General features: G+C 64.2%; 2 protein-coding genes across 2 annotated transcripts; both read right to left on the bottom strand.

The window, feature by feature from the left end:
- Positions 1-4,961: 4,961 nt before the first annotated feature.
- Positions 4,962-8,383, bottom strand: LCN10 (lipocalin 10). The gene is made up of 6 exons (XM_059143018.1): positions 8,273-8,383; positions 7,576-7,715; positions 7,127-7,236; positions 6,776-6,883; positions 5,638-5,736; positions 4,962-5,154 (listed from the first exon to the last, which is right to left on the bottom strand). The coding sequence occupies exons 1-6, from the start codon at positions 8,381-8,383 to the stop codon at positions 5,033-5,035; spliced, it is 690 nt and encodes a 229-aa protein (XP_058999001.1). The 3' UTR covers positions 4,962-5,032.
- Positions 8,384-9,521: 1,138 nt separating this feature from the next.
- Positions 9,522-13,609, bottom strand: LCN6 (lipocalin 6). The gene is made up of 6 exons (XM_059143017.1): positions 13,520-13,609; positions 13,148-13,287; positions 10,640-10,710; positions 10,076-10,186; positions 9,821-9,922; positions 9,522-9,604 (listed from the first exon to the last, which is right to left on the bottom strand). Exons 1-6 carry the CDS (start codon positions 13,607-13,609, stop codon positions 9,522-9,524), a joined length of 597 nt encoding a protein of 198 aa, XP_058999000.1.
- Positions 13,610-20,475: the final 6,866 nt, after the last annotated feature.

Raw genomic sequence — 20,475 nt, 5'->3', positions numbered from 1 at the left:
GGGAAGAGGCCCCTTGGAAGGGGCAGGGGCAGGAGCAGGGGCAGGACATGGGTGTGGGGCAGGGACAGGGGCACAGGCAGGGGCAGGGGCAGGGGCAAGGCAAGCGGCAAGGGCCCTGGCAGGCTCAGGGGAAGGTGCAGCAGTCCTGGACGGGGCGGGGGGAGGGAAGGGGCAGGGTCTGGGGCAGGGGCAGGGGCAGGATCCGGAGAGGAGCTGGAGCAGGAGCAGGGCCTGGGGCGGGAGCAGGCACCAGCTCTTCCTGGGCAGCGTCAGGCTCCCCGTGGCCCGGTTCCTGGTCACCTGCCGGCTGCTGGTCCCCGGCTGAGGTGGCGGCAGGCACCGTCCCCCAGTGCCCAGCTCCTGCTGATGTCAGGGCCGGCCCGAGCTCCTTGGATGGCGGAGCTGGGAGAGGAGAGAAGGTCACCCGCGGGCCTGCCTCTGCGTGTGCCTTGGCGCAGACGGGACCCAGCCCGGGGCCTCCCAGAGAAGCCGCAGCCCGGAAGGAAGCCTCAGCGGGACGGCTCCCCGAGCGCGGTGCACCCGCTGGGTGCTCTGAGCCCAGGCCTTGCTCCTGGCCCCACACCAGCCTGTGGGGCTCGTCCCTGTGGGGCCCAGCACTGACCCCTCCCCACACACGCCCAGGCACCCAGCCCCGGCCTTCTCACCCTCGGGCTCGGCTTCCGCATGGTGGCCTGGGAGGTTCGGAAGCCTTTCCTGGGACCTCAGACTCCTGGGTCAGAGAGGAGGTCCTGTCCACCCGCCTCTCCTCCTCATCCGTGGCCTTCTGCAAAGACAGGGACCGGTCGCCGGCCCGGATGCATCACAGCCCTGCCCGGCCGACCCCACTGTGCTCTTGCCCCGTCCCCCGGCGGCTCCCACATCAGACACAGACCTGTGTGTGCACAGCCCTGCACCCACACCTGCAGGGCTCTCGGGATCAACCCCGGCCGGGAGCTCGCATCCCTCCACCTCGTCTCACCAGCCAGCCTTGACCTTGAAGGAAACCTGCCCACCAGGCACCTGACCCCTCACCCACCTGCTCCTGCTCAGGAAGGCCCCAGCCCTCGTGAGTCCTCCTTGCACACACGTGCGTGCACACCCACGCCCCCCCACACTCGCACACGCATGCACACACACACAAACACAGGGGGACGGGGACCCGGGGCTGTGCCCGTCGATGAGAGCGTGTGGGGCTGTGTGACCGGCTCTGGCCTCCCGCTGCCACCTCTCTCTGCTTTCGGCCGAATGGCCAGAGGCGTCGGGCAGCCCTGAAACGACCTCCCGAGCGAGGGGAAGTGTCTGCCGAGCGCGCAGTCCTCTGCTTCCAGCGTCCCGCGTTGGGATGCAACGTGCGAACATGTTGTTGGTTGGACGATGTCCAAGGCAAGGAGCTGCGCAGGGGGGCGTCCCTGGAATGTGGGGGCCTGGTGATGGGGGTTCCAATTCTGTTGGGCTCCGTGGTCAGGGAAGTGAGGTCACCGCTCCTGGGACCCCTTCCCCGACTTCGTCCTCCCAGCAGAGCCCCCGAGGGCCCCTCCCCCAGCTGCCCAGTGCTCACCCTCCACCCCATGCCCCGTCCATACAGTGGCACCCCCACAGCCCACCCACGTCCCCCGTGAGTCCTGATGCAACCATTGTCCTCGCTTTGAGGACAGAATTGGGTTCAGTCCGGGTTCCTGCTTCTACCCGGGACCGTGACCCCCGACAGACCCTGTGCCTCTCAGGGTCTCCCCAGGCTCTCCATTTATCCAGCAGGGTCTTCTGGCTTCTACTTCTCAGGACGCCATCCGGGGAAGGACTCTACAGACGATCTGTCCCTGCTGTCACAGGAGGCTGGTGCACACACTTGGCAATGCGAGGGGAGCTGGGTGGGCCACGCAACACAGCTCAGAGGGGCCCGGGTGTGCTCTGGGGTCCAGGTGAAGCCACGCCCCTGCTGCCCGTGTCCCAGTCCCCATGGGAAGGCTGCCATTTACTTTCTGACCCCAGGGGCTCCATTAGGTGTAGGCCCCGGTCCCAGGGCCTCGCGTGCACCCATGGGCTGGGCCATCCCCACAGTGGTTCCTGGGCATTCCCGAGTCCTGCGCACACGTCCCTCTGGACTCCCTCCCCCCAGGCTGGACGGCCCGTGTGACTGCGCTCTCAGGAGGAGAATGGGGCGAAACCATGGGAGGTCATTTCCCAGCCGATGGAGGGAAGTCTGGGACTTCTCCTGGTTCCCGCTCACGGGTTCCTTCTCCGTGTATGTCTCTGGTCTCTATTCTCTGTCTGTCCTTGTGTCTCTCTTTGATCCAGGGCTTTGGAGACGCAAGTCCATACGGTTGAGCCGCCCTGGGAGACCCCAGTGCAGAGAACCTACCGAGGGTCCAGGACGACCGACAGGCAAGTCCTGCCGCCCCCATTCTGAACTGCTTCCTGCCAACACCCGCCAACGGTCCTGGAGACGGAGCCCGCCCCAGTCGGGCCTGAGCGGGGACTGCAGCCCTGGCCTCTGGGGGACCAGGAGGCAGGGGCTCCCCGCCGAGCTGAGTCGGGATTCTGGCTCTCGGAGGGTGAGCAGGTGCCTGGGAGGCCCGTGGGTCCCACGGCACAGACAGCCAGGAGGCCCTCCCTGCAGGCTGGGGTCTGGCACACGGACTGTGAGGCAGGTCAGATCTGTTCCTACAAGCATTGAGCTCGAGTCCTGTGTTTGTCAAGACTCTGGGAGTCAGTTCCTAAGCTGTACAAAAGGGCATCTGGGGTGTGGAGACCCTGTCCCTCAGGGGGCTGGTAAACTCCATGTTCTAGAAAGGAAATAAGTAGGAAGAGGCTGTGGCCTTCTGGAACTGTGGCGGAGGATGACGGGGCCTGCACAGAAACCCGCAGTGCCCCTGAGAGCTGCGTTGACAGCAGGGTTGACCAGAAGGCGCCGAGCTCTGCGGGGCCCGGGCATGCTCTGTGCAGACAGGCCTGCCCCCCGCGCCTTCCCCAGCAGTGGGCGGCCAAGCAGGGGAAAGTGAGGGGCGGTCAGAGAGCCGAGCCGGAGGACAGTGGATCCGGGGCCACTCACGTCCTGGAGGAACGGGGCCCGCGTGTTGCCCCAGCCAGAGCCCTGCGCTGCCGCCAGTGTGGCCATTCCGGGGCACCTCTACTGCCCATGTCACTGCGGCCGCGCTGTCTCTTCCCCCACGGAGGCTGAGGTGGCGATCTACTCTGGCCTCACACTGTGTGGTCTAGGGCGGCCTCTGCAGGTCACCAGACCCAGGATTCGATCCTACTGCCCCCCACTAGAGGGGATGGGGCTCTGGGCTGGAGGACGGGGTGAGGACACCGGGCCCACCTCCCAGGGACCGAGTGCGGCGCTGCTGCAGGCAGGGTTGGGGCCTGAGCGGGCCGCGTCTTCCCGGGCCTGTGCCCGCGGCCTGGAACGTGTGCCTCGCAGTCCCGGCTGGACTTGGGGTCTGGGGCCGCGACAGGCTTCACTCAGGCTTCTCTCATTTTGCTTCACTGAAGCAAAAATGCCAGACCCGTGCGGAGCCCTTCCTCCCCTGCCTGCTGTGGCCTCCACGGCTGTGGTCGCAGCGTGACCGTCGCACGAGCAGGACGTGGCCACTCCCGGTGGGAGGGGTGCAAAGGCAGCAGAGCAGAGCTGAACCAGCCACATCCCGCCGAGGCCCAGACACTGGAGCGAGCTGCCGAGACCCCAGCGAGCACCGGCTCCGAGACCCCGCACCGCCCAGCCGCGCCGGCCTGCACCGGCTGGCCCCACGCTGACCCCAGACGGGAAAGATAAGTGCATCTGTGCGGCTCCCAGCCCCGAGATCCTGTGGGTGGTCGCTCCGTGGCCTTGGCTGGTGGAGCCATCCCGCCGCGCTCTCCTTGGGTGACCCTCACCGCGCCCGTCGACGCCATCACCCACGACGTACTGGTGACCCCACGTGTCCAGCCTCCGCATCTCTGTCCTCTGAATTCCAGCCCCCCACAGGGCATCTGTGCAGCCCCCAGGCCTGCCCCGTGTTTCCTCTCTTGTGACGGAAACCCCCTCCGCGGCCTGCACGTCCCCTCCCCCGCGGCCTGCACATCCCCCCCCGCGGCCTGCACGTCCCCCCACCGCGGCCTGCACGTCCCCCCCCCCCCGCGGCCTGCACGTCCCCCCCCCTTCCCTCTGCTCCCACTACCCTGGGGTTCTTCGAGCGCGGTTTCCTCTTCCACAGACGCCCCCCACTCACTGCACTACTCTGTCCTTCACCCCTCTTCCCCAAGTCCCTTCCTCTAAGAAGGCCTCCCTGACCGTCCTGCCCCCCCGGCACAAGTCAGACCTGCTGCCGTTTCGCACTGGTCTGTGGACACGTTTCTCCAAGTTGCACTGGTGTGTGCACCCGGCAGCCCTGCCATGAGCCTGTCTCGGTGGCCTCACCAGGTCCCCGAAGCTGCATTTGCCTATAGGCCTCCCTGGCCACCAGCACGTGCCTGATGAGTTCCAGGTGCTTAGAAATGGTGTGTGGAGGGGCGTCTGGGGGGCTCAGTGGGTGAAGCCTCTGCCTTCAGCTCAGGTCATGGTCTCAGGGTCCTGGGATCGAGCCCCGCATCGGGCTCTCTGCTCAGCAGGGAGCCTGCTTCCTCCTCTCTCTGCCTGCCTCTCTGCCTACTTGCGATCTGTCTGTCAAATAAATAAATAATATCTTAAGAAAGAAAGAAAGAAAGAAAGAAAGAAAGAAAGAAAGAAAGAAAGAAAGAAAGAAATGGCGTGCGGATAAGTGAACTTCCTGAGAAAGTGCAGCCGTCAGGGGCCCCGGGACCGCGGCGGATGCGCTGCGCAGAAGGAACACGGCAGAGATGACGCCGGACCAGCCCCGGTCTATTTCCCAGCAGGTGAGGGGACAGCTTCGTTCCGCCGGGTAGTTGGGAGGCCATGAGCAGAGTAGGCCTGGCTGGGCCTCTCCCTACCCGGTCAGCACCGGCCTCCTACCCCCATCCCTCCATGATCCTAAAGGATCCCTCCTGGGCTACAGCCACGGCCCCAGCCATCACCCCATCAGTGGCCCCGAGGTCATCAAACGCGTCTCAGCACGTCTTGGCCCGCGCTCCCGGCGTCTGGGGGTTTCGCAGGCGGAGCCCCAAGGGAAGCAGCGAGGGGACGGCCGGCTCTCAGGGCAGGATGGTGTGCACAGGCGTCTGCGGGAGGGAGAGGAGGCCTGAGTGGGCGCGGGTCCGCGCGAGCCCATCGGCCCACAGTGTTCTTTGGCCTTCCCAGCGTCCCCCTGTGCTGGCCTGGGGCACTGCAGCTGGCCAGGCCAGGCATCCCGGGTCCTCCAGCACGCGACCAGACGGCAGGCCCGGTGCCACCTGCTCAGGCCTGTGGGCGGGGCAGGCCTGGTGCTGCTGAGGGGCCGGTGACGGTGGGGGGGTGGGGGGTGCGGGGTTGAGGGGGTGAGGGGTGTGGGGGTGAGGGGGTGCGGGGGTGCGGGGGTGCGGGGGTGCGGGGGTGGGGGGTGGGGGAGACCCTACCCAGGGCGCACCTTCCCAGCCCGCTGCAGATCTTGGGAAAGACGGCCCTGTCCCCCTCCCTCCGTCCATGCCCTGCAAGTCAGCTTTACGGGACGGATAGGGGCCTGGCGTGGGGTTGACCCAGACAGAAGGACCCGTGGCGCCTGTTACCGTCTTTCGGGAGGACAGTCACACCGTCGGCGACCTCCAAAATCTCACATATGTCTACAAATTTTCTCATGCTCGGGAAGCTGGACATGTTCTGTCTGCCTGTGGTTAGAAGCAGAATCAGCAGGCCAGTGTCCCCAGGTCCGGCCGTCTGGGGCGACACTCCAGCCCAGGGCCACCGCAGTGCCCGCCAAGCGGGCAGGACAGGTGCTGCCGAGGGAGTTGGCGGGGGGCCGGGGGGCCAGGCGTGCCCTCTGTTCCCTCCGTGCTCCAGCGCAGGCAGGTGTCCCCAACGGCCTGGAAGCGGGAACCACAAAGGACCACGTGGGGAGCCCTCTCTGCTCACACAGCCCCTCCAGCCACACCCCTGCCCCTGGCCGCACCCCCCCAAGGAGACTCCACCGGACCCCCCACCCTCTCTGACGGACGTCCCAAGGGCCTCGGTGCCCAGAGCGGGTTTGTGCCCCCTTCCCCACCCCTCCCTGGACAGAAGCTCCTATTCCCCGTCCCTTCAGCCCCGGCCCTGCTCCCCGATCCTGCCCTCAGCCCGGGGAGGAGGGGGACTGCCTCCACACGGACGGTCAGCACCCCCGCTGGCCTCCCACCTACCCTGGCATCCCCCACCCAGCCCTGCGACGGCCACACCAGAGCCCTGTTCACGTGGTGCCCGCACCTGGCCCCGCACTGGGCCCGCCCACCTGGCCACTGGCTTGTTCTGTGGCCCGAGCCTGTGCTCCCACTTCCCGCCTCCTGCCAGCCCGCCGTGCGAGGGCCGTGACGGCGACATGGACTGCGTGTCCCTGTCCCACATTCAGACACCAAAGCCCCAGAGCGAGGGGAGGAGGTGCCGGGGTTGGGGGGTGCTCACGCTGGGATCAGCACCCATGTAGGGAGAGGACGACCCCAGAGCCCCCCCCAACACGTAACACGGGGAGAAGGCGGCCATCGGCAAACCAGGAAGGGGCGCCCCCCCAGAACCCGCCAGGCTGGCCTGCTGAGCCGTGAGAATCAACGTCCATCGTGGGCACCAGGGTCGTGGTGCTCTGCGGTGGAGCCCACGCTGAGGCGGGGCCTCCTCTGGCCACACCTTCCCCTCTGGGCTTGCCGCCCCCCCACCCCCAGGGGCGCCCGCCGGACTCACTGAAGAACAGCAGGGTCCTGGAGGTCCGGCCAGCCCGGCCCAGGCGCACGTAGACCACGCCGTAGCTGTAGTCGGTGGCCAGCACGCGGAAGCCCTCCACCCCCTTCACTGGACCGGGAGACAAGTGCGGGGACATGGGGTCACCCTGCCCAGCAGGGGCGTCTGGAAAGGGCCAGGAGGGCCCCCCATACCCAACCACCGTCCAGGCCCAGGCTGCAGGCTCTTGCACGCTTGTGGGCTCTGGAACCGCGGCTTGCCCGATCCCCCATGGGCCGCGGTCCTTCTCACCCACCCAGCCCTGGGACAGAGTCTCTGGCTCTGCGGCCCTGAGACCGGGGACATGCCCCCCACCCAGGTCTTTCTCTCTGGGCCCCGGGCCACCGTACGCACAAGTATTCCTGAACATCGCCTTTTTCCTGTCTTTCCGCAGAATTAACGTGTGTGACCGGCACCCCTGTGACCTAGGGGGGTAAGGCGGGAGCCCTTTGTTGGCTCTGCGTTTCTGGGATTTTCCAGACGGGACCAGGGCCAGTCCCACAGCTTAAGAGGAGCACCCCAAACACCCATGGTCTGCAGAACGTCCCGCACACCTGGTGGCATCTCCCAAAAGCAGTCCTTGAATTTGAAGGGCAGGAGGGGGTTGGGGACCACAGAGACAGTCTGTTAGATTTCCAGATGGCCGTGGTTCTGGCTCGCCACCCCTCACCAGCTCCCTTTTCCCCATGGACCCGGAGATGCCCTGGGCTGTTTGTGGCCAGGGCTCCAGGAAGTGTGCCGGGCCCCCGCCTCGGTCCGCTCACCGGCCGAAGGCCAGGACCACCTCCAGCTGGCCTGTGGCGTGCACCTTCACCACGGACGCCCCCAGCTTCCTCCTGTCTCTGCCCGGCAAGAATCCGTGGCCCTCAGAGGCGATAGCCAGAATGTACCAGAACCCTGAAAACTGTGGAGCGCGTGCTGGGGAAGCTGCCTGTGCCAGGCTCCCAGCCGGGCCCCCAGGAACCCAGCAGGCCCTGACACTGGCCCGAGGCCCAGCCCGGGTCCCACACCTCCAGGCTGGCACAGCCTGTATGCCAGACCCCGGCTGCCCACCCGGGGCCCTGGTGGGCAGGTGCCAGGCTGGCCGGAGCCCCAAGGGCTGGGCCCTCGGTCCCTTCCGCCGAACTTCCTGCCACAGACCCACGTTCCCGGGCAGCCAGTGTCCCTGTCCACCCCCACTAGAACCTTCCACCCACCCGCCATCTCGTTATTCGGAACATGCTCTGCTCGTCCTGCCTCTGCCCTCTGGCATCTCCGGTGCCCTGAGGCTGCCCCTGCCTGGGCACTTCCCTACCCCCTCCTGCAGCGTCATGAGCTTCTCCAGAAAGGCCGGGGCCTGGAACTCCCGCCAGCCTCGGGGCACTGCCGGGTTTCAGGGAGTGATCGTCCCGCCACACGCTGCATCCCTGGCCCCACTGGCCCGGCGGTCTGGCTTGGGCACGGCAGGCGCGTGCGGCTCACCCTGTTCCAGTTGAGGTTCTGGGACTCCCTGAGTCGCTGCTCCTGCGGCCGGGACCCCAGAGCCAGCACAAGCGCCAAGACCAGCACAAGCGCCAGCCTCCAGGGTCCCATCCTCACCCTCCTTCCTCAGCCGCCGCGGCGCTGGGCTTAAATCTCCCCGCCCACCAGACCCTGCCGCGGGCGTCCAGCCAACCAGGAGCCTTGAGCCAGCCTCCGGTGGGCCAGCGGGAGGGAGAAGGGCTCTGGGACCCAGACGGACTGCCCGGGTGCTCGGCCTGGTAGGTCGGCCTGAATTCGGAGGCCATCGTGTTCCCACGGGAGGCCCTGGGCCTCGCACCCCAGCCTCCCCAGAGGAGAGGTGAACAGCCTGGAGGCATCCCTGTGAGTCACTGCTGAGGCTTACTTGCATGTGAGAAACAGGACGCCCGTGAGGACAGGGCTCAGACGGCGCCAGCAGGACCCCAGGGCTCTCTGTCCAGGCAGGTGCTGATGGACAGGGCTGCTGGACGTGTGTGCACCTGCCCAGCCCCGACCCCGCGGGCCCTGCCCCTCTCCGAGAGCAACGGCCAGCCCCCAGCCGCGCTTCCGCCGGTGGACCATGCTCTGGCCACGATGTCAGGCACGGCCCCACCAGACCATGGGAGGACCGACAGCCTCTGGAATCCTGGCCCTGCCCTGGCCCCGAAGCCCAAGACCGGGAAAGCCTTGCTCTTGTGCCCTGGACGCCATGGCACCCCAGTCGTGCAGCCTGGTGGCCCCCACGCCCACCCCCAGGATCTGCTCTAACTCGGATGGTCCTCCCACCAGCTGGGGATCCTGGTGACCTCTGCTTGAGGAGCCGCTGCCCCCAGCCCAGCCCCCACTCTGGAGCCAAGACCCGTGTCCGTGCATCCCTCCTCCAGAGCTGGCTCTGTGCTGCATGATCCAGCCCTTGGCGAGCCCACGGCACCCAGCCTCTGCCCCTGCACCGACGGGAGCCCCATCAGGGCAGTGCCCCGTCTGGTGCTTCTGTCCGCCCTCGGCACACAGGTGAGAGGCATCTGTAGGCGCCTGTGGAATTGCTTTATTTGGAGCTGCAGCCTGAGTCCTGGGGGCACGGCGCCGCATGCGGAGCTCCCAGGAGGCCAGCGCCCGGCCGGCCTCACACGACTCAGCAGGCACTGTCGCAGTAACTGGAAACCAAGAAGACCCCTGGGGGACTCCAGACTCACTGTGAGGGGTGTCTGCCCCCATCCCAGTCCCCGGCCCCTCACAGCGGCGAGGCTCTGGCTGTAGGTCTGGGGTGATGCTCGGAGAGGCGGCTTACCCGGAAAGCCTTGTGTGCACAGGTGACTGCAGGGACAGGAAGACCTGGGAAGGCGGGCTCCCAGGACACACTGGGGCCGCCCTGCTCTGCCCACAACCTCGCCCAAGACGGGGCTGCCCCTGTCTGGGCCTGGCTTGGGCAGGAACAGGTGACCCCATGAAAAGCTCCCCACCCCAGTCCTGCCTAACTCCCTGAGGACCCCGAGACCAGACAGGGGCCTGTGGACCGCAGGCGACACTCACGGTCCTGCTGCAACACGGCCCGCTGCTGGGACAGGAAGCCCAGACCCTTGCTCCATCTGGCAAAGCGATGCATGGCCTCCGGGCTGGCCAGGTCCGTCCGGCCTGCGGGGCAGGACAGGGGCCCTCACCACATGAGCCCTGTGCCCCAGCCATCCTTCCTGAGGGGGAGGGGGTGCTGGGATGAGCCTCTGGGACTCTGGGGGCACAGCGTAGCGGTGGGCATGGTAGCCCTGGCCCCTGGTCTCCAGCACGTACTGTACAGCTCCACGGTGCTGAAGGCCTCGCCCTTGAACTCCAGCTGCGTGAACACAATGGCGTAGTCCCTGAAGTTGGTGCCTAGCACCCGGTAGTCCAACACGCCCAGGGCTGGAAAACACGTGCCCCCCAGGGAGCATCAGACTGCGCGAGATGCTGCCCGGAAAGCCGAGGGCTCCCCAGCATTGTCTCCTGGTCCCGGAGCCAGCACACAGAGGGTCTCCGAGACGGGTCGCTGGCGAGTACCTGTCCCAGCTCATGCGGATCCTGTCCCCTCGGGGGCACCACCACAGAGGGAGGCCCGGGGTCCCCATGGGGGCGTGCCAGGTATAGCCCTCTTGTCCTCAAGATTGGGGTAAAACCTCTGACAAAATGAGTCCTCTCGCTTCCTGGTGGAAGTCTTGGGGACGGACCGGACCGGTCCCCTCCTCATGGCACTGGGCGGGCGGCAGGGGACCCCAGCCTGGGCCGCAGGCAGTGGAACCCCCTGGGGAGGGCCCAGGAGCCAAGCGCCCCCTCCCCCGCCCCGTGCCCCCCATGAGACAGCAGAGGCCGTCGCCTTACAGGGGTTCTCAAACGCCCATCCCGGCTTCCGCCTCCGCAGCTCTACCACGTTCACGTCGCAGCTCTCCAGCCTGGAAGAGACACCGTCCGTCCTCGGCTGCGCGTCGGGACTCCGGACCAGGAGGGGCGAGGAGTCTACCTCCTGGATCTGGCCAGTCGCCAGCGTGCCGCACAGGGGGTCCTGGCGGCCCAGCCCCCGCTGCCCGGAAACCTCGTGCTCCGGCGGCTCCCACCCGGCCTGGGAAGGAGCTGGTGTGAGAGCCAAGTGCAAGCCGGCTTCCTTGCGCAGCCCCAGCGCCCCGTACTGGGGCCGCGCGGCGGGAGCCTCAGACCAGCACAGCGTCGGCTGCAGTTTCGGGTGAAGACAGTCAGCGTCCGGAGGGGCCGACGCGCCCTGAGCGGTCAGTCCGTGAACTGAACAAAGCCGGCGGGGTTGCCGCGGGGTCTGCCCAGGAGGAGCTCGCGGCTGGGACCTTCTGGAAGGAGGAAGAGCCGGCAAGAGCCGTGCGGGAGAGGACGCAGCGGAGCGCGGGCTGCAACCGGGCACACACGGGGTCTGCACAGTCAACAGACCGAGCGAAGGAACGAGCGGCAAGTCCGAAAGCCGGGGCGCCGGGGGGGCGCCGACCGCCCAGCGTCCGGCTCTTGGTTTCGGCTCCGGTTGTGAGGTGGCGCTCGAGCGCCCAGCACGGCCGGCTGAGGTTTGCACCCACGCGCGGCGCGTGTCGCTCACTCTCTCTAGAATAAACACACGAATCTTTTTTGTTCAAGTCCGAAAATAAAGCAAAATGGGAGCGTGGGAGTTTGACACGTGACAAAGTCAGCCTGAGTCGGGGGACGGCGCAGCTCAGTGAGCGACGTTAGAAACCGGGCAGTCGTCTGGGGAAAAACAAAGTGTTCCTCCTGGTTTCCCAGGGTCAAGCCCCAAAGGCAGCAAAGGGGCCCGAAGCGCCAGGGGCTTGGAGCAGTTTCCTAGACAACCGTGCTGCAGGAGAAAGCTGGCGTGCGTCCACGCAAAATCGGAAAGAAACCCTTCCTGCAGCTAAAAAAAGAAAAAACGCCCCTCGACGTTATAAGAAAAATGACAGACTGGAAAATATATTTGCAACGGTTTCTGTCGCAGACAAGCATCTAACGTCATCATACATTATTCCTACGAACCGGGAAAAACACAGCCCAGAGAAAACCACGCCGGACACGGAAGGAGGCGGCGCGCCGGGCCAGCCGTGTGGAGGGCGCCCACCTGCGCCCGGGCTCTGCCGTCGTCACCGGGGCGCGTACGAGCTGCCGGGGTCACCTGGGGCCCATCCGACGGCGGAGGATGACGGAGGACCAAGAGCTGGGGAACACGTGTGACCCGGAGCCTGGCAGCTCCCAGGGACTGACCCTTCAGGGGACCCCTCAGAGACAAAGGCCCCCAGGCCCCCTCCCTAGAGGGTGTTTCCAAGTACAGACGGTCGGAGAGCGTGGTCTGTCCAGCGGCAGAAGGCCTGAGGGGGGCCACCCTGCAAAAATGTGGAGTGGAGCCCCCGGTCCGTGTGGGGGACAGTCACCGTCCGGCCAGCAAGGCCCCTGCAGGGCACACGAAGAAGAACCCAGGGAAAGGCTCAAAAGGGAGACTCGAACACCCATGCTCGCGGCAGCACCGTTGACAGAACCAAACGGTGGAAGCAGCCACAAGGCCCGTCCACACGATGGAACATGACTCAGCCTGAAAGAGGCAGGAATCCCGACACCGGCCACACCGCGAGGTCTGCCCGGCACAGAGGGACCGACCCCGAAGGAGCGACTCCCAGGAGGCCCCGGAGGAGTCACCGCAGACACCTGGCAGGGCAGGGACGGAGGTGGAGTGGCCTGGTGGCGAGCGAGGGACGGCGGCCCAGCAGGTGAGCGTGCTCCGCGCCCCCGCGCCGCGCTTCCAGGGGTGAAGGCGGCAGTCTCGGCGCTGTGTTCATCTCACTGCAGCTTTTAGACATTTCATAAAGACCAAAGAGAACAAAACCTGAAATGCTTTAAAAGAGAGCAAAGCCTCTGTGCGCTGGTAGGGAACAACCCCCAGCACGTGTGGGCAAATGACACACGTGTGCGGCCGTGCGCCTGCCCACGCCTCGCAGACACAGGCTACCCGCCGGGAAGAGACGGGCTGGCCGGGCAGCGGGGAGCACCCCCACGGTACGCCCCGTGGACCCTGACTTTGGAGCCGTGCACATGTATTTCCTGTCCGAGGGCCAACGGGTGAAACGGAATGACTCAGCCGGACAGAGGCCCGCGCCCTCCTTTAAGCCCTGATGCGACTGTGAGTCACAGGCGCCGGCTCGGCACAACCCGCCTTTCCTAATCGGGGTCTGGCCTGGGGCCCCCAGGCCCTCTGTCTCCTGCAGGCGGACGTGGGAACGAGGGGTGGCCGCAGGCCCTGGAGAGCCCACGTGCGGCAGCAGCTTGTGCGTCGCGGAGGGCCCCCCAGCCCGGCCTGAGCCCCACCCAGACGCGGGGGCCCAGCCTGCTCACCGGTGCCTGGAGGACAGCATTCTCAGGTGGTTTTCTGAGGTCAGGGTCACCACGACGCCCTCGATGTTCTTCGTGGCTTTGTCCAGTGCAAAGCCCTTCTCGCCTGAGGCCACGGCAAGAACATACCAGGGCCCCAGCAGCTGGTCGGGGAGGAGCACGTGAGGGCCTGACCCTCCAGCCCTTGGAGGCTTCCTCCCTCTACCTGGGAACCCAGGGCCCCGACCTCAGGCTAGCCCATCCCCCCATAGCTGGTGCCAGTCTGGGCTGCCACTGGGAGGGTAGCCCCAAGGCTGCATGGCCCCACAGGAGGGGCCTGGGCCCCAGGACAGATGGGCCTCCAGGCCTGTGCCATCCCAACAGGGCGGCTGTTACCTGCTGGGGGTCCAGCCTCCCTAGCCACACTGCCTGGGTTCTGGGCGCGGAGACCAAAGCCAGGAGAGCCGTCAGCAGGACAGCCAGCATCGTCTCTGAGATCCTCCCACCAGCACACATGCCTCGGGGCCAGGGGGTGCCGTCCATCCAGCCGCTGAAAACCCATTTATGTGCCTCCGAATGGGTCACTGTGGGCGGCCTGCTAACCACAGGACACCGGCCCAGCCGCTCTTCTTCCGAGGCGGGGAAATCACCCAAGGGTGGGGGCATTATTATTCTGCGGTGGCCTCTGCGCCCTGCCCAGGTGAGCTAGAGCGTGGGGAGTGGGCCCCCAGGGAATGGGTGCCAAGCGCACACCAAGCATCCTTGTCAACGTGGCCGTGCCGGTTCCTGCTCCCTTCCGTCGGAAGCTTCCGGAACGAACACCCTAATCCCGGTCACACGACCTCCTCTCCTCCCGGAGATCCAACGCTCTCCCATGCGCGGTCTGCGAAGGCCAGAGACCCTGGTCGTTAATCCCGGCTGGCAGTAGGTCAAGACCAAGAACAAGGGGAGGCACAGCTAGTTCTCCAGGAGATGCAGACCGAACCTTTTCTTTCAGTCATCAACAATTAAAAATATATATATATCTAAAACTTAAAACAACAACAACAAAAACAACCCCTCCTGGTTCACCCATTATTCTTGCTCTGGTGGCCTGGCCTCCCGCCCCCACCCACAGTCAACACCCCATCCAGAACGTCCAGTTCCTTCTGCCCCTCCAGGCCACCCGTCTGAACGTGTCCACTCTCTGGCCAGCCTTGGTCCTGCTGCCTCCCACCTCGTGCTCCCTGACCCGGCCAGACCCGTCAGGAGCTGCATGTGCCCCAGGGTCCCATGGGAGCTCTGTGTGGGCCTGACTTCTCAGCCTCCATCATCTGAGCCCCTACCTGGGGGCAGGGGACAGAGGGCTTAGTAGGATCTCTCTGAGCCCCTGGAACCCAGAGGGAGGTGGTAGGAAGACCCTTCACTGGGAGGCTGGAGGAAGTGGTGGAAAGTGCAGACCGTATTGCCGGGCCTCTGCCCGTTGGCTTCCGGGGTCCATCAACACAGACACAGGGAGGGTTGGGAGGGTGGCGGAAAGATAAAGCTTTTGTCTTGTCAGGCCTTTCCAAGGACGTGCCTCTGTGAAGCGGCCGCTCCAGCCCCCTCCTGGGAGGAGAGGCTGCCAGGGAGCAAACCAGCCCTTGCGTAAATTTGCAGCTAAACTTTCCACCGCACCAGGGCCTGGGGGTCTCAGACCTTGAACATGGATTAGGGTGTCCTGTGACCACCAGCTTCCCTGATGCCTGGCGGAAGAAGACGAAATACAAGGACAAAACTGTCCCCTACGCTTCAAACCAGTCCTGTTCAACATGTGTTTTCAAGTGCAGTTTCCTGACACGACGTTTGAGGAGACCAAGATGGAAGAAGAGAAATGCTGCAAAGAAAGAGACAATAGAAGCAGACCCGCCAATGCTCCCGGCCTCGAAGTTACAAGGCCAGCTCTCCCACTCCGCCTGGGCTGACATCACAAAAATACACACGTGGGGTGGCTTGCGAACAACAGATGCTTAGTTCTCAATTCTGGGGGCAGAGCGTTCCAGTCGGGGTGCCAGCAGGGTCAGGGAGGGCCTCTAGTGGGTCACAGACCTCTCAGTGTCCTCATGGCGGAAGGGGTAGCAGCGTTCTGTGGGGTCTCTTTCATCAGGGCACTGATTGCATTCATGAGGGCTCCACACTCATGACCTCGCCACCCTCCGAAGGCCCGCTGCCCCACAGCACCATACTGGGGGCTAGGGCGTCAGCACGGATGTTGGGGGGAGACACACACATCAGGACCACACAGATTGTGAAAACAGCTATGATCACCTTGCTTAACAAGATGAGAGCCATATTTGAAATTATATTGTATTTTCGTAATTCTCATCATACAGCTGGAAATCATAAAAAATGGTCTACGCAAATGACACCTGTGTCACCCAAAATAATCTTACAGATTGTGGATTTGGGGAGAAAACATATACAGCGGGCTCTTGTGAACCAAAATGAACAGGTTGTACTACAAAAGAGACATCTTAAATCCTGGGAAAAAATAGAGTTTTATAAATACGTGCTGTCAAGACAACCGGAAATCCAAAGGGAAGGAGATTAAAATGGAGCACAGTCTCCTCGTGCGTGGGAGTAAGCGCCAAACGGATCAGAGACCCAAAGGCTAAACGTGGAAATGCAACCGTGTGAGTAATGAGAGAAATCACCGGTGAGTTCCTCTACGATGTGGATGTAGGGAAAGGCTTTCTGGTTGTGTCGGAGTTCAGTCCTGAAGGTGGAATCACTAGGAAGCCTATGTCTTCACAAGGAACGGTTTTGGGGCAGGAGTTTGAGCTCATGTCAGCACTGTGGGAGCTCATTCTGCAAGCCCTGTAAGGCTCTTGCCTTCTAGGAATTCTGGAGAATATCACGGAACCCAGGCAGATCAACCCCTACAAACCCATGAGCCGCACTAAGTGTGCATCAAAATCCAGATTTAATGAAAGGAAGTACTGGAAAATCACTTGACTCTATTTTTAAGCTTCTTTTTTATACCAAAGCCCTAAACAAAGTCAAAAGAAGAATGACAAGGCCCGAGAAAATATTTCCAACACGTGTCACATGTGAGGGCTAATAGCCATACTCTAGAAGAAACTTAAAAATTAACGAAAAGAGGACTGGGGTGCCTGGATGGCTCCGTGGGGTAAAGCCTCTGCCTTCGGCTCAGGTCACGATCCCAGAGTCCTGGGATCGAGCAGGCATCGGGCTCTCTGCTCAGCAGGGAGCCTGCTTCCTTCTCTCTCTGCCTGCCTCTGCCTGCTTGTGATCTCTGTCTGTCAAATAAGTAAATAAAATCTTAAAAAAAAAAAAAAAAAAAGGCCTGAAAACCCATCAGAAAAATGGACAAATGACATCACCAGATAATTCACATGAAAAACTTAACATGACCCCCAAACATACGAAGAATCGCCTTCCCCGCTCCCCACCAATTTCTAGGCTGGAGTCCTGAGCCCAGAAACTCCGCATACGACTGGTGGGACGCGGACACTTCACAGGGCAATTAAGTCAAAATGAGGCCATTCAGATTAAACACACCTGCGGTCCTTATCCGAAGAGACTGAGGCACACACAGGGGCGACCGCGCGAGCACCGCGGGAGCAGACGGCCACCTACACGCCGAGGAGAGAGGCCTTGGGAGGTCCCCGCGTGCGCCTGGCCTCAGCTCCAGCCTCCAGATCCGGGGGAGCCCGTGCGGCTGGTGTAAGGGTCTGGTGCTCTGTCACGGCAGCCCTGGTGAATGGACACCAGGCGCGTTTTCATTCAGTAAGAGGAATGCAAACTGAAACAACGCGGAGACGCTGCTCCTCGGCTGTCCCACGGCCAAACCCGCAGAGCTCCGCCGCGCTCGCACGCGCCCGCACACGGCTCGGCCGGCGGCCCACGGGGCCGTCACCGTCCAGGGGAGTGTGCAACATCGTAAACCTTAGCTGCATGCCCGTTTATCTTTTGTTCTAGAAACCCCCTCCCAGGAACCTACCGTGGGGAAGCGCCCGGGACGGCGGGCGCGACGGGACACCCAGGGCCGGGCCGGGCCGGCGCCGTCTGTGCCGCTGCTGTAGGCAGTCGGCTCGGGGCCACACCCGGGAGCCCGGCCGAACGGCAGATGCTCCACCACAGGCCCCACGGGGCTGTGGAACAGAACCCGGAGGTCTCTGTCGACCAGCGTGCAGGGACAGGACACCCAGGTGTACCGCAGGTGCCGGAGGGCAGGTGACGCGCACAGCCTTCTAGGGGACACTGAAAGGGGCGATGAGAAACCACGTCCGTGTCTGCTTATTCCCGCAAGAAGAGACACAGAAGGACAGATGGACAGAGCTTAGGCGCGCCCGGGGGCGGGCTGGGAGGACGTTAAACCCCTCCCACTGCACACCTGCTTGTTTTTCTTACAGATTTATTTATTTATTTTAGAAGGAGAGCGAGCAAGCAGGGGGAGGGGCAGAGGTGCCAGGAGAGGGACTCTCCGGCAGGCTCCCCGCGGGGTGTGGAGGAGCCCCAGGGACGCGGGGCTCGATCCCACCACCCTGAGAGCGCGACCTGAGCTGAGATCAGGACTCGGACGCTTCACCACCTGCGCCGGCCCCGAGCAGACCTTCTTTGTGTAGTTGTGCCTTTGGGATCACATTAATCTACGGCCCTCGAGAGTGCATGCGTGGGATCCCACCGCGTGACGAGTCATGACGTCACCCCGGGAAGGAGAGCCACAGAATCAGCCCTGAGAAACTTCGGACGGAGTGTTGTTTCTAGAAGTTCTCGGGCTGAACAGTAAAGGAGCGATAAACGAATCTGAGTCGCAGCCTGCCCGAGGCTGGCTCTCCGCCGGGGTGACTCCTCGTGTGCTCGGGACGGGTCACAGGACAATGGTTGTCCCAGGGTTGGGAAGGCAGGTGGAAAGGGGCGCTCGCTCTGCTAAGAAGGCTTCGACCCCCCGCCCCCCGGCCCCGGGCAGACGCAGAGCCTAGCGTTCCCGCAGCCCAGACCTTGGTTCCTCGGTACCGTTTTCTGCAAAAGGGAATAGGCTCCTTGGAGAGGTGATTCAAAGGTAGAGTCACAGGAAGCAAAAGAGGAACTAGGGGTGATTCTGGTCCCAGACAGGAAACACGTGCTTGAGGAATCAGGGGAACTTGTCAGAAAGACTCCAGGGCCATCCTAAACGAGTGACCCTGGACAAGTCCGCACAGGTTTGCTCGCCAAGACTGAAGACTATGGTGGGCGCTGAGCCGTGCAGAAATGAGGCCGGCCCGAGCCTGTGCTGACGGACGGGACACACGTGGGGAGAAGCGCAGGCTCGAGGCCCCGGGAGGGCGCTGACTGGCCCCGCTGAGCCCCGCTCTCCCGGCCCTCCTGAGCGCCCCTCGGGCCTGCATGGGCATCGCCTGCGAGGTCCCTCGGCCTGGGGCCACAACAGCTCCTCCTTCTCGTACTGCCCATAGGTAGTGACACACTCTCTGCACTTTGGTCTGCGTAAATAGCTTCGTTTCCTGCAATTCCCCGTCGTCTGGAGGGCGCCCCCGGCTCCATTGGTGTCTGCAAACCGGGGAAGCCACGGGTGGCCGCGTCCCTGGGCGTGGTGCCCCCCTCCTGCGCCGGCCTCCCCGAGCCGCAGGGCTGGGATTCTTTGAGCATACTTTGGCCTCCATTTCTTCAAATATTTTTCTGCCCCATTTTCTCTGTTTTCTCTTGCGGGATGAGTCCACATGCCCAGCCTTGCCCCCCGACCCCCCAGGCCAGTCTCTCTCCACTCTGCTTCTGGGTGCCAACAGTCTGTGTTGGTTTGTCTGGGTTCCTGGCCCTCCGCAGTCCGCTGAGCCTGTCCCTGGCCCGCTGACCCCGAGCACTGCCTGCGTCCGGCCTGGCTCTCCGCGTGGTCGCCGGCCCGCCGCCCAGGGGCCCTATCTGTTCCCATGTTCACTCCCCGAGCAAACACTGTCGAATTCTGCCTTCTCCTAGTGCGCCAGCTCCTGGAGCCTGACTCCCTTTCGGCCTTGAACTTACAGCCGGTGTGTTTGAACGCCGCCCGCGGGCCGGCCGGGACCTCCTGCTAGCCTCCTATGCAGCCTTGTTTCCTCGCGTGTGCGGAGGCCTGTGTACTCACGGTGACTTCCCCAGGCTCTGGCTGCCCCTGTCGCCCTCTGAAAGCTGTTGGCTTTTGTTGGGGATGAAACTGCGTCCCCAGAAACGCCACTCTTGAAGCTGCAGTCGCCGCGGCAGCTGTGTCTGGAGCTGGGGCCTCTCGGGCAATGACGGGGTGCAGGGAGGTCGTGCAGGTGGGACCCCATCTCCTGGGACTGGTGCCCGTCCAAGTGGTGGGGAGCCCCATGCGTGGAGCGGAGGCCACATGTGGGCCCCAGGGAGGCGCACCGGCTCCGGGCCAGGAAGCCGGGTCTCAGCAGAGACCAACCCCGTCAGCACCCTGACCTCGGGTGTCCAGCTTCTAGATGTCTGGGAAGTAAACCCTGATGTCCGGGGGCCCCACCCAGCCCACGGCGCTGTCATGCCCGCCCAAGCCGATGAGGCTGACTGTCGCCTCTCAGGCAGCTCACTGTGCACTCACTGCAAGCTTGGGCCGGACAGATCCATGGAAAGTGCAGATCGTCCCCAAGCTGTCGGACGTCGCTCCTGTGGGTCTTCGCTCTGGCAAGGCCCAGACAGGCCCTACCCTGGGGGCAGGCTTCACGATGGGCCGCCAGAGTATCACTGGGGTCTCTCTGTTCTGGGGCAGCACTGCTGGGCCTTAGGGACCGCTCACCCCCGAGGCCGCTGCTCCCCAGAAGCTTGGACTGTTCTGGGCTGTGCTCAGACCGTGGGGCTGACTCCTGTCTCACTATTCCTTCCCTGACCAGGCCGCCGTGTCTGCCGTCCGGTCTCAGACGCGGCTAACGGAAGAAAACGCAGGCCGTGGGGTGACAGGGCGTGACGGAAAAGGCTGGCCCAGCCACGCACAGCGGGGCGCAAGGAAGCCATCAGGGGACAGAAGCACAGAAGCACAGGACTGAAGGGCCTTGGCCACCGTGCCCACGGGGATTAACTTTAGGGCAGTGGGGAGCCGTGCAAGAATGTGGCTGGAAATGCAGCCGGCAGATCTGACCTACAGTTTTGCTCTGCTGGGGCCGCTCAGGCTCTCCGGGGGCAGGACGGCAGCCTGGGACGGACCGTGGGGCCCACGCACCCGGGAAGCCTGGCCTGCGGGCTCTGAGCCGGGCAGGGCTGGGCATGACCGCCAGCGGGAAGAGGGAGACGGCCCGTCCTCCTGCACCGAGCAGTGTGGTCCCCGGGCTCCCCGGGAAAGAACCAGGGAACGCACCAGAAGCCAGCCCGGCCAGTGGCCTCCCCCAGCTCAGCCCTCCCGG

The sequence above is a fragment of the Mustela lutreola genome, chromosome 12 (genome assembly GCF_030435805.1).
Source record: "Mustela lutreola isolate mMusLut2 chromosome 12, mMusLut2.pri, whole genome shotgun sequence".
Lineage (NCBI taxonomy): Eukaryota > Metazoa > Chordata > Mammalia > Carnivora > Mustelidae > Mustela > Mustela lutreola.
Note: the sequence above shows the minus strand (reverse complement) of the source record. Positions and strands in the feature narration are given on the sequence as shown.